The sequence below is a fragment of the Chroicocephalus ridibundus genome, chromosome 9, assembly GCF_963924245.1.
Source record: "Chroicocephalus ridibundus chromosome 9, bChrRid1.1, whole genome shotgun sequence".
NCBI lineage: Eukaryota > Metazoa > Chordata > Aves > Charadriiformes > Laridae > Chroicocephalus > Chroicocephalus ridibundus.
Window position 1 is genome coordinate 34,283,173 of NC_086292.1, and position 13,591 is coordinate 34,296,763.

General features: G+C 36.5%; 1 protein-coding gene across 1 annotated transcript in view; it reads left to right on the top strand.

The window, feature by feature from the left end:
- ADAM10 (ADAM metallopeptidase domain 10) overlaps positions 1-13,591 on the top strand; it is a 51,666-nt gene that overhangs the window by 31,791 nt on the left and 6,284 nt on the right. The window contains exons 5-11 of the mRNA XM_063346029.1: positions 2,734-2,837; positions 4,269-4,418; positions 5,558-5,650; positions 6,267-6,450; positions 8,560-8,723; positions 10,368-10,551; positions 11,507-11,657. Of these exons, the coding sequence (XP_063202099.1) occupies positions 2,734-2,837; positions 4,269-4,418; positions 5,558-5,650; positions 6,267-6,450; positions 8,560-8,723; positions 10,368-10,551; positions 11,507-11,657 (1,030 nt within the window). The remainder of the gene's footprint in view (positions 1-2,733; positions 2,838-4,268; positions 4,419-5,557; positions 5,651-6,266; positions 6,451-8,559; positions 8,724-10,367; positions 10,552-11,506; positions 11,658-13,591) is intronic.

The following is a 13,591-nucleotide window of genomic DNA, read 5'->3' on the forward strand; positions in this document are numbered from 1 at the left end:
TCTCTGTCTTCATTCTTCTGGCACTGCGCTAGGGCTAACCATACTGGGAAAAATGTGATGAGACAGCAGTTCAAAAATGGTATTTGTGTAGTGTTAGAAATTGAAATGTGGGAAACTAATATGCTGGAAATGATTAAATAAACCTACAAGGTTCTAATAACAGCAATTCATGAACCTTTCTGTAAAACAGTGAAAGGAAAATACCAGTTCCTTCAGAAGTCTAGGATTTTTTTCAGAAACCTAAGTACTGCACATTCATTGTGGTTACCTCTTAAAAGTTCTTTTTTCTTTTTAATTTTAAGAACCTTATTAGAATCCAAACAAATTACCTCCCACACAATATCAAGGTTTTGCTAATAATACCATTGGCAGAAACTAGTCAAAACAGAGTGGGTATAAAGTTGACCAAAGAAAAAGTGATTTTTGTAGTACATTGGATCAGCTTTTCTAAAATTTGGACTGGAAATAAGTTTTAAATACCTGGATGTAAAATTAATTAGCTAGTGAGATAATGAATAACACTTTATACCCAACTGTAACCTTTCAATTACTCTTAGGTTGAAACTTTCTTTACCAAAAAAAAGTGTTTATTGAATCTTGTTCTTTCCCACTAAGCAAAGTTTACAATTGCAGTAAAATATTTTGGACCTGCAAAATGACCCAATTTGGAAAAAATGTTACCCATGTTTAAATTAGCTTCATTTGTCATTAACTAGTTTTTAAAAAAGTGTTAAACAGACCTCTTTTAATACTTGTAAATATGCATGATTAAGAGGAATGAAGATTGGGAGACTGCTTTTACTTCTTGATCAGACCTTTTAAGTTTATCTGTGGGTCCACTGAATCTGGTCTTTGGGTATTTTGGAACATAAAGTCATATTAAATGGTTTGGGTTTTTCAGAGCTCAACTTAAGCTGTGCGTGCCAAGGATATGTTTTTTTTTTTATTATTATTGTTTGCTGCTTAATTTCCACCCAGCTTTTAATGATAGAAATACAAAGTTTAGAGCTTAATGATACAGGGAGAAAATCAGAAGCAAGTTGGGTTCATATAGTGAAATAGTTTAGCAGTGTCATATAGTATGACTGCAGGAAACAAGTATGAGAATCAGAGCTAATTAAAAGCAACTGTCAGATGAAGCTGTACCAGCGTGCATCCTCCAAGAGTGCAACTATTCTGCTCTAACTGCTAACAGGCTTTAACTCCACAGAACATGACTAGAGCTAGTCCAGGGTGAAATCCCCTGAAATGCATATAATGTGGCCATTGGGTCCTTGGTGCTGGGTCTTAGATTTTATAAATGTACTCCTATGTGTCTGCTCCATTTACCCTGTGATTCTGTATCTTTACACTTTTTTTTCTTTAAAAAGAAGACACCAAGCAACAACCAAACCAAAACCCCCACCAAACAAACAAAAAACCAACCCACCAACAACTCCCAAAAAACCAATAAACCTTGGTAAAGTTTACTTGTTTCTGACAAAACCTGCACCTGGTTCAGATGATGGTAAAACTGTGGTTTGCCCTGCAGAAACTGGTTCCTTAAGTATTTACACATGCGGCTCCCATAGACTGTACTCCATTCTCTGTTACTGGGGCACCAATTTATAATAAGCTTCAGTCAGCAGACAAACTGAAGGGGTAAGACCTCTTCCCTTCAGTACTGCTCATCTCCAGTGGAAGCTTCAGCAAGCACAGGTTGCTTACAAATAGGTACTCGTAGTCAAAACTGAGCCGTGTGTCTGAAGAAGGTTCACATGTGCAATGAGATCCACATTGACAAGTATTGTGAGAATGACCCTTGGTAAGCAGCCGCTTGTTTGGTATTCCCACTCAGCTGGTTTGGATCTCCAGCATGTTTAACTCGTGTGTACCCAGATAGTACTGCAGTCAGCTATAGTAAGGACGTCATGAAACTGTTTCTTTTCAGTCTTGTTTTACTTTGCCTGTAAGTTTTAAATATATCTGTACATTTTGTAATCTATAATTCTATACACGTTTTAAATGGAAACACTGTTTTAAATCTATACACGTGTATATACATACACACACTGATCTCTTATCCTTAATTGTATTGTTTACTTTCCAGAATGGAAATCATGCATTTCACCTTGTCAATAAAATTGCTGGCAGACTCATAGTTCTAGAATTGTAGAGTTGAGTTGGAAACCAAGGATCATTAGAGTTTCAGTTCTTATGTATTAATAGTGAAGTTGCTTAATATAAAATTTTTCCAAAATTCCATGGAAGATGAATAACGTAATAGAATCCTATAAGAATGTCGGCAGGGTTTCTTAGTTTTAATTTACCAATAGAATAAAAAACCCTTTCTCTTATCCAAGCAGTCTTCAGTATATGTGAACTCTAATTAAACTTTCCATTGTGAGTTCATTTTTTTTAAGGCGGCTGTTAGTTCAGGCTAATCAGTACAGATGTGTAAATGATACCTCTTGTTCTTATGTTAGATGTTGCTCATCATATTTTCTTTTGCTGTCCATAAGAAAACAATGTCAAGAAGCAATTGTCAGTTTTGTTCTGTTTGTAAAACCAAGACTGTGTCTTAGTAGAAATACTTAATGACATAAAGACAGCTGCATAAAGCTTGAATCTTAGAATGCTTCCCTCAAACCACATCAGCAATATTAGACACAAACTGAGTAGGTTGCAGTGATATAGCCATATTTCCACTTGTACTTGGAATTTGAAAACTCAACCTGGCCTTCCTCGTTTTAGAATATCCGCATAAATACGGACCACAAGGAGGTTGTGCAGATCATTCAGTATTTGAAAGAATGCAGAAGTACCAGATGACTGGTGTAGAAGAACCAACAACAGAGGTACAACACATGCTAATGGATTATATTGATTAGAAATTAGTCTAATAACTTCCTATTTCTCATATGTCATCTCTTACTTTTGGTCAGTCATCCCTCAACATTGTGAGGTACTCAAATTATTGCTAGAGGTTTCTTATTAAAATAATGTCTCTAAATGATTTTTCTCATTGCTTCTACAGCATAGATGTGTTAGCTCATAGTCTTAATGAATCCTATATGATGTCAAATTTTTCAACCATTGGAATTTTAGATGGATGAGGGAATCAAGCTTGAGATGAGGAATATACTTTATTGCAGTTGAGAAGGAAGAGTTTCAAGATCCCATGATCACTAAGTAGTATATTGGTCCTTAAGGAGTAATACTTTCAGATTTTCGAGTTATGTTAATATAACACACTTGTAATATCTGAGTGCTTTCAGTGGTAAATGAAGTGATATGAACAGGAGGGTCTTACTAGCAATATTGGAAGATTGAAGGGGTTACAGCATGCTACAGGTTGCATGTAGTAGGAGGTAAGTGGTCTTTGGAAGGAACTTGCTTCTCTCCTTAGAGCCCTGGAGGTGTTTTGCCTTCAAGTTTGCACCATTTGTCATGAAATTGGATTTTATTTTTTTTCATGCTTTCCAAATTGTTGAGTTTCTCTTAGTGTTAGCTATATTCCAATTTGTTTCAAGTTTTGGCATAATTTTGTGGTGTCAGTTAAGTATATACCAAAAAAACTACACAATATGGCTTGCTAAATATCATCGGCAACTTAAAGTTTACATTGCGACTCCAGAAATTATCATCAGTATTACACAATTCAACGTTGGTAACAATAACATGCTTTCCCAAAAATGTACTTGTAAAACTTCATGGAGAGAGTGGGCCTTTGACCAGAGAATACCATAAGGTAAACATATTAGTAGATACTGCTCTGACTAATGAGCATTATTTTCCCTTCATGTTTAGCGTGCCTTTTGTTCCGTGCTGAAGTGCTTCAGTATTTCTGTTTGCCCAGGTAGCTGACTAAGGTCACTGCAATGTGAAATAACCTGTGTTAGGGAGGGTCCATAGGTTCCACAGCGCTGCTTTTTTTCCACTCTACAAACTGTTTGTTCATCTTAGAAAAGGATTATGAAAAGAAAAAATTCAAGGATCACATGAATGAAAAAAATCTATTTCACACTGCCTGCCTTTTGTAATATAAAATGAAATGCACGGGAGGGTTTGACTGAGATACCATTAAAAACAGATGGCATACTTGAAAACTGGCTATAAACATACTTGTTTAATTCAAGATTCATGAAGATTCATGTGCGTTAAAGAAAAAAAAGGAAAATGTGTTTCTATTAGTGGAGTATGTTGAGAAAAGCTACCACTTTTTTAGGTAATCTAGTGCAGCATGTAGATCTGCAAAATTAATATATTTATTTCCTGTGTATATGTAGAAGCCTTTTGAAGAGCCTAAGGACAATGGTCCACAGGTTTTAAGAAAAAAGCGTGCCACTCAGGCTGAAAAAAATACATGTCAGCTGTATATTCAGACTGATCATCTCTTCTACAAGCATTATGGAACAAGGGAAGCCGTAATTGCACAGGTATTTCCAATCCCTTTGTTTTAAACAGTCTGTTTTTACTTTACTTGTGTATTTCTGATAAATTTCCTGTAATTTAATTGTGTATATTATTGCTTATTTACATTAGAATGTCTTGTTTCATTTGTTACAGGGATCTTGACATTATTGAAAGAGATTTTTTAATTTCACTAAAATCCATGACAAAATCCCTAGGCACTTGTGCATCTTTCAGTTAATAATGGCTGGTTTAGCACCTCTGAGCAAGGCTTGCAGTCTGACTTTTCTCAATCCTTACTCAGAAAAGTACTCCTTCCTGAAGAGTTTTGTTCTGTTTGCCAGCCTGCCAAGCCACTGTGTTAGTATTTGCATCGCCTTCCATTTGAATTCTCAGTTCAAAGCACTGTGAGCTATTGACGAAGCGCTTTGTCCCTCTAGTGTCAGATGTAGTGGAAGGTTAAAAAAACAGTGACAACTAAAGGCGGATGCTTTTCACTTGTCAATATGCTATTAACTGGAAAAAGTTTTGGGGATTTTTTGCTGATCATTTGCTGAAAATATAATTGCCATGTTAACATGCTTCTCTTCAAGTCTGAAGTCTCACTGCCACTTGCAAATCTGACTGTTACTATTTATTTATCACACTGTATATACGCAATTCAATTTGAGGAACGTTTTCCAAAGCTCTGAAGTTGCCTTCAAAATCGGTGTTTCAATGAGTTAGCATTTCTATGTGCTCTTGGAAAAGGTAAATGATCAATTTCTTCACACTTATGTTCTACCAGCAATGAAAGAATTATGCTGTTAACAAGTAAATTTTTTCTCAAGAAAAGAAACACAGTGCTTTGAATACAGTTTTAACTACAGTGCTATCTTGTCGTAGCAATGAATTGAATATCACAAACAGGTATCTGAATAGTTGATAAAAAGCAAACGGCAAAATACTTTGCTATTATCTGGCATGGTGGCAATGCGTGTGGTAGGTTATGTAGTGATTTATTTGCATTATTTGCCATCACCATTTGATTAAAAAGGCCTGTTAGAGTTTATATGACACAGTATCTTACATGTAAAAGTATAGGCCTTGCAGTTGTTGCTGTTTAGGATTAGCTATAATGTAGTGCAAAGATCTTTGAACCGTAGATTTTTTTCATTTTTGACAGATATCCAGCCATGTTAAAGCGATTGACACAATTTACCAGTCAACAGATTTCTCAGGAATCCGTAACATCAGCTTCATGGTGAAACGAATAAGAGTAAGTTGTATGGGAAATACTTTTAGCTTTGCTGTTACTGCTTGGAGGCTGTATTTTTCAAAAGTCCTGTTGCTGTTCACTTGTAACCGTTTATTATTAGTTATTTCGTAACACAAATGTTCATGTAGTAAATAGTTCCCTAACCCATTTATTTGGTTTGGTTTCAGTGGTTGTTTTCAAAAGCCCACTGCTTCTGTTGCAAAGCTGTCGTCAGTTTTTATAGGAATCAACTTCTTAACGTTTCTGCAGTGTTGTCTGTGCAGCAAACAGACTCTATTGCTCTCCAAGAGCTTTAACATTAAAATAGATAATTGCTATCCAGGTTGAAAGTTCCTTCTAAAAGTGATGACTTAAGAGGATAAATATAAACTTTTGGGTACTGATGGAAAGAAAGGAAAAAGAAAGAAATAAGAGAGTGGGGATTTACTACACAAATGCAATTCTTTACTTATTGTAGAACTTGGTTTTCCAAATATTGGGGTGGTAATTTGTCAAGGCCATTAAATCTTAACTGTTTAACAAAACAAGGTATTGATAACAGTAAGCCTCTTAGCTGGTATTTAGAAGTCAAGTGAAAATGAATCATGTCTTACAGTTTGTTTCAATTTACTTTTAGATTAACACAACTGTAGATGAGAAGGACTCCTCCAATCCCTTCAGATTTCCTAACATTGGTGTGGAAAAGTTTCTGGAACTGAACTCGGAACAGAATCATGACGATTATTGCTTGGCCTATGTGTTTACAGACCGTGATTTTGATGATGGAGTCCTTGGTCTGGCTTGGGTTGGAGCCCCTTCAGGTAATTACATCCAAACCTTCAGTGCCATGAGATCAAGTATTGTAGGTCTGTACAAAGAAAAAAGGTAGAAAGGATGTTACTTAAACTGACATCAAATATACAAAAATCTCATAACCAACTTTTCACAATTTTGGTTAGGTATAATTTGATTTTATATTGCCTTTTAAATATAAACAGTGTATCATGTCACTTCAATTAGTCTTGCTGTCTTTCTGATGGGCAAGATGTGAACAATAAAGAGCAATGTATTTCTTTTGTCAGACAAAGGTGGTATTACTTGGATGGCTTTTTATGACAGGTATGAGTGACCAGTAAAGTGACAGAAGAAACAAGGGTTTCTGCTATATATACACATAGCTTACAGCTATGCAGTTTGAAGTTTGTAGTGGAACTACCCTGCAGAATCCTTAGGTTTTCTAGGTAGTATTGGAAGCAATTTCTTATTTATTTTTAAGTAAAGTATAATCAGTGAGATCTTGTTCTGGGAGATACCAGGATAATTATTGTGTGACTCTTCTTGAACTGCTTCTCACTAGTTTCAACCTAGTTGTGTATTTTGGGTCTGAAGTATGTCTCTCGATGTAAAAAAAAATCAAACAATGGTCTTCATGTGTGCAGCATCTTGAGGCGTTTGTCCTGGATGTATTAGTCTTATAGTGTGCATTAGTTTTATAAAATTATATATTTGAAAGTTGTTAGTCTTTAAATTTAAGTAAACACAAATTGTTTAATTATAGTGCAGCACAAATTCCAAATTGTGGAAACTTTCACAGAAATCAAAATCAGAACTTCAGGAGGAACAGTCTTCCCTTGTTTAGGCCGAAGAACAAAAGGTTCTATGAGACTTTGCAAGAAACTGCAGACTTATGAGAACGTTACCAAGAGCTTTTACAGAATTCAAGTAATGGGATATAGCTATAGATTATAAACTCAGTTTTACTGCTGTACTTCCCTCTAAGGCACATGTTGGTTGTAGAGTACTGGAGATATGTGGAAAACTATCGTGGAATGACAGTGTCTCAGACTTTTAGGAGATTAAAATGCTCAAATAAACATTACTATTCAGATCAGTGGACCCATGAGTGTAGTAAGTATGCTAGAGGGACCTGTGTGGACTAACCTTAGTGACTGTGGAAGAACCACTGGAAAAATAAGATGCAGGTGGCTTCTGTAAATAAGCAGCTGGGTCTGTGATGACTAGTCTAGTGTATGGACTGAGCAAGCACAGGATGAACTGGAATGTGCATTCCATAAACACTTCTTCCAAAACTAAATTTAATTGAGAAAAATTAAGTTGCTTTGAGAGCTTTTCATCCTTAACGCACATGCTGACAGAAGTTAAATGTGGTGTTTGACTAAGATCAAATTTTGCTTCAGAAAGCGAGGAAGCTTCTTTAGAGTGTTTTTTAGACACCATTTATGTTAGCAATAGAATAGCTTAATTTTAGAACATTGATAATGCCTCAGTACAAGTTTAAGTTATGGAAAAATTTGGTGAAATTAAAGTCACAATTTTGAGACTTTTCCAAACAGTAAGTGTGATATACTTTATTGTTGACCTTTTAAATATGGGTCTGATTAACCCATACATCAAAGCATTTTAAGCTTCGGTTTGTACAGTGGAAGACTGAGTCACTTTTGCCGACAAGGATATATAGCTAATCTTAGGCACTTTACATAAATGCTTTTGCTACGAGAGGGGTTCTCCTGTGACTTTACTGGGTTGGTTTTTTTTCACTCAGTGAAATCCAGATGGGCTGTAGACTGAGGCTACCTATACTGGCCATCACACCCTGCTAGTCTCGTACTCCAGGTAGGGTAGAATCAGGGCTTGTCCCTGCAGTGAAAGCCCAAAATAGCTCTTACTTAATAGCTGTTCTAAACCAGATAACTTCTTGTGTGCATATATCTATTCAGTGCCGAGAGCATTAGTGTGGATAAATCTAATCTACTTTCAAAGTTGGGATAATATTAATTACACAGAAGAACTCTTAGTCCATAAGCGTCCACTGAGGAGGCAAGCTGTTTCTTGTTCTAAATGTCAGTAGAAAAGTAACACAGTAGTTCTTCTCTTAAATGACTAACTGTTGTACTTTTGTCTAAACGCAGGGAGCTCTGGTGGAATATGTGAAAAGAGCAAACTGTATTCTGATGGTAAGAAGAAGTCTTTGAACACTGGAATCATCACTGTGCAGAACTATGGCTCTCATGTTCCTCCCAAGGTTTCTCACATCACTTTTGCTCATGAGGTTGGGCACAACTTTGGGTCACCTGTGAGTATTACTATTGATCTGTTAACTCACTTTCAGTCCGTTTTGGAGTGCGTGATTTGCGAAGGGAGTTTTTGCTTCTTATAACCAGGGAAAATATGATTGTGACTGCATGTGCATATGTGCATGGGCATTGTATACAAAAACCACGTTGCTGAACTGAGCCCCTTTTATGAGTATTTGACAACACTGGTGCAACAGTGGATTTTCTGAATTGTTTACTTCTACTAGTTCAGTCCCTTATGAAGGGACTATATTATTATTCCCTAAAAACTTCCCTGATTTTTATTGAAGATTAGGGTTACACACATCTTTTAAATGTATTTTAGTTTATCCTAGGGAGGAGGAAGAATCAACTCAAAATTGATTGAGATGATGCTTTATTTAATAAGTGAAGATAGAACTGGCTCTTTTTTGTGTTCAGTTACTTATACTTGCAAGTTTACCTAAGAAAATTATGGGGAGGATTAAGATACCAAGAACAATATTTTAGAGCAAAATTGTCTCCCAGTCATTTAGGGACATGGTTTGTTTGCGGCAAGCTGAAAGCTTGAGGCTTTTGTTTTTGCTGGAGATGAGAACAAAGTTTTCTAGTTTGGGATTTTTATTTTTGAACTTAAGCATATAGGCTTTCTACTCTTGGAAATAAAATGAAATCAAGATATGACAGGAATGACAAGTTCTTCCAAAACAGATGTTCACATGTGAATGCTATCCTTACATGCCTTGAGAGAATCCCTAATACTGCTGCTCTGAGTGGGAACAAGCCTTCCAAATATAACTGAAAATACGAGCAATGGAACTGAAAAAACAGTCCTACTGAGTGAAAGAAACATCTTTTGCATCAGCCTGGAAGATTATTCTTTTAATTTTACTCTCAAGTTGCACTTGATCCAGGGAAATACATGAAAGTACATGTTTAATTCTACCAAACTATAATAAATAGTTCTCACACCTATGTTGAAAATCTTAAAATTTACCTACTTCTTTTGGAGACAGAGGTTTTATTTCTGAAAAGTTGGATGCATCACAATGGCATTAGAGTTTCTCTTGCATTTAATGACTTAGTATGTTGTCTGCTAATTGCTAGTGTGCCAACCTGCAATGCATTCCATTCCACATGCTGGATATTGTGTAGATGGAGTTGGCTGACAGAAACGAGCTTCTACTCTGTCCTGAAGGTCTCTTTGCACCAAGCAAAAAGCGGGGACTGCTATTTCGGTTAACTCCTCCTGCTTGTATTCCACAGAATACTCATTACCCTTTTGTGGTCGTAAAGCCACTCTTTTTAGGAGACAGCAACTTTTCTGAGTCAGTATTCATTACAGGTCACATACTTGGGGTATACATTACCAACAATGCAAATAAGCTGAAACTTAAGAAATTAAACACTTGCTACTGTTGTCTGGGGAAAAAAAAAAACAAACAAGCTAAATAAAAAAACCCAAAACAAACCTTTGTTTCCTGTATGCTTTTAGTATTTCTAAGGAACTTTAGAGTATAAGATGGTGTTTTGTTCTCATGAACCTTTTGTTCTCACTGTGTTAAGATTACCAAATTCGGTTATTTTTGCACATGTATAAAAAGATAGCAAGAAATTAGAGAATTTGTCTTGATAGAAATAGTTTTCAAATACTTGTTTTGCAGCATGATTCAGGAATGGAGTGCACTCCAGGAGAGTCCAAGAACTTGGGACAGAAAGAAAATGGCAATTACATCATGTATGCAAGAGCTACATCTGGGGACAAACTTAACAACAACAAGTTCTCTATCTGTAGCATTCGAAATATCAGCCAAGTTCTTGAGAAAAAGAGAAATAATTGTTTTGTCGGTATGTATTTAGTCATCCTGAAAGCAGAATGGCGAAGCTGTTACTACTGTGCTTAATTAGAAATCTATTTTATTAATTTTTATTCTACTTTTTTATTTATCTCTCTTTTTTTTAATCAACCGAAAGATTCTGTAAGTAAATAATTGAATTTGATATCTGGAGTACTGTGTCAAGTTCTGGGCTCCCCAGTGCAGGAAAGACATGGACGTGCTGGAGCGAGTCTAGCAAAGGGCCACAAAGGTTATTAAGGGATTGGAGCATCTGACATATAAGGAGAAGCTGGGAGAGCTGAGACTTTAGGCTGGAGAAGGGAAGGCTGAAGAGGGGGGGGCTCTTGTGGGAGGGAATAAAGGAAACAGGGCCAGACTGTTTTTGGTCATGGCCAGATAAAGGACAAGAGGTAAGGAGCACAAATCAAAATACAGGGAATTTTATTTAAACATTAAAAAAAAAAAAAAGGCGGGGGAAGGGGGTTTTGCAGGAGTTTTCTTTCTGGAGTCCGTGATGTGTGAGCTCTCAGAAACCTTATGAGACCGTGCAGCGAGTATGTTTGGGGTTTAGTGTAGTAGTTCACCCTGGTACTACGAGCTTTTGCTTTAAGGTGCTCAGATTCTGTTATAGGAGGACAAACATAAGAAAGGATGCTGCTCCCTTGGAGGCTTAGCAGAAAACTTCCTCTTATCACTTTGGAACTCCTATCCATACAAGAAACTCCCACTGTTATCTGCAGAAACCTTTTACTCCAAGGCTTAAAGTTTTATGAATTATAGGAATGACTAAGCTGGGTGGCAAGCAAATAATGCGAGTTGAATTCAGCTCCAGTCTGAAGTCCATCTCAACCAGTCATTTTTAGTAGTGATTAGCCGGGTGCTGTTCCAAGTCAATGTTAACATTTATAAGTGTGTTTGCATGTTCTTTGTACTGCTTTGTACATAACTATACTGGCATTTTTCAGAGTCTGGTCAGCCCATCTGTGGTAATGGACTGGTTGAACAAGGAGAACAGTGTGATTGTGGATACAGTGACCAGTGTAAAGACGAATGCTGTTACGATGCAAACCAACCGGAAGATAAAAAATGCAAGTTAAAACCAGGGAAAGCCTGCAGGTATGTCTGCATGTCTGTTACAGTACAATTCCATTTTGGGGAATTATTGGTAGCTATCATAGATATTTTAGAATCTCAGTCTGTTTACCCGCATTATTCTTAAAGTATTTATTTTGTTTAAAATGCCTTATAAGAGTGAGTGAGAAGTTCATAAGCACAATTATGCTATATAATTCTTGGTGCTAATTGTAGCTTCCTTTCTCTTGAATGACTGCTCTCTGGCTTTTGAAAAAATATAATATGGTACTGGATTGTATCAATGCTAATGTATCTTAATGCTCCATGCAGACAAATGTGTTGAAATTCTGTTATCTTTATCAGAAATGTGTTGTGCAGAAGTCTTGCAAAAACTGTATGATTCAGGAAAAACGTGACCACGATGCTGGTTTTACAGTAGGTACAGGGAAGTATTAACGCCCGATAGATAATGGAGGATATTATGAAACTGGATCCTATCCTAGTGCCATTTCTACAGCATTGCCTAACTAGTTGGAAGATGACTGAAGGATATAATTGATTTTTATTTTTTTAAATGCTTGTTTTATAAATTAAATTAAACTATGTTTTAAAGTCACCTTGTATCTTGGCAGTGTTGTGTACACAGTGATTTATAAAAGGAACTTTTAAAGATCATAAGACTTACAGTGAAGTAAGTCAACTTCTGTCTTTTAGTTCTGTCACTTAAGACACATGTTAAATTTTAACCTCATTTGAAAACTTAAGTGGATTTTTTTCACACGAAAAGTGTGAGCTTTTGTTCCTCTGTAGAGGCAGACAGAAATCTAACATCTGGTTAGACTCTTAACCAAAGATGAAGAGAAAATTACTATTATTTTTAAGCCTAAACCATCTCAACTTTTTAATACAATATATACAATTCTTGTTCTAATTAAACTTTCCTGCCCTAAAAATGATCTTTGTCATCCTGGGAGTGGAGGTAAAAGTAGCATCTTGTTAAAACTTACTTGACAGCGTGGCCATCCTAGAAGGACCTGTGAATTCATAGTTGCAATAATTTTGCATATCTTTTGTTTTGGTGGTGTTTTTTCACCTTGCAACTTCTTATTTCTGCCAAAATAAAGGCCTTACATTGTCTTGTTTTGTAATTGGTTTCTCAGATTTTATGTTGCACCTGTGATGAGAAGCCATTTCCTTCTGAGTACACAGGTGCCGCTGCTGCCCCATTTCTTTGCTCTCTTGTGTTCAGATGGCTGCAATTTAGCTTTACGCCTTGCTGGAACAGTCTGAAGTATGAATTGTGGCATTATTTTTGGTTTAGGATTCCTTTTTTTTCCTCTCTATTAAGATTGAACATTTTCCTGTACAAAGAGGTTTCCAAAGACACGTAAAGCAAATCCAAGTGTGGGAATGGATCACATAAATAACGCATTAAAATACATTTTAGAAAAACTATGGTATCTCTCCAGCTGCTTTACATGCTTCTTAATCTTTTTTCATGTGTGACATAAGAGTAACTTTTCTTAGCATGCAATAGTTTTAAAATAGAGAGATCCTGACCTGCAGAAGATCTGTGCTGTCTTCTGATGTCCACTAAATGCCAAGGAGCACACTGTGAGTAGTGTGCAGATACACAATAATGGGAGATGAGAACTTGGGAGGCTTAGGTTTAATCAAGGACTTATCTATGTTTTATAACCGTCATTCTGCTGCTGCTTGTAACAGCGTATGTACTCAAACACAGCTTCAGAAAGAGAAGTGATTGTCCCCTGCTGTTTCACTGGAGAGACGGGTGGACCTAGCATAAGGGGCTCAGGTGCTTTGATGTCTGTGACAGAAAGGAGCCCGGCTGTTTTGAGGGAACCACTGAAGCTCTAGGGCTTCTTTGGCAAATCTTTCCTTCCCCCAACATTTGGTTGTGTGCTGACTGTGACTTCTGATACAAGATCTGACACCTCTCCATCCCTTTTCTTGTT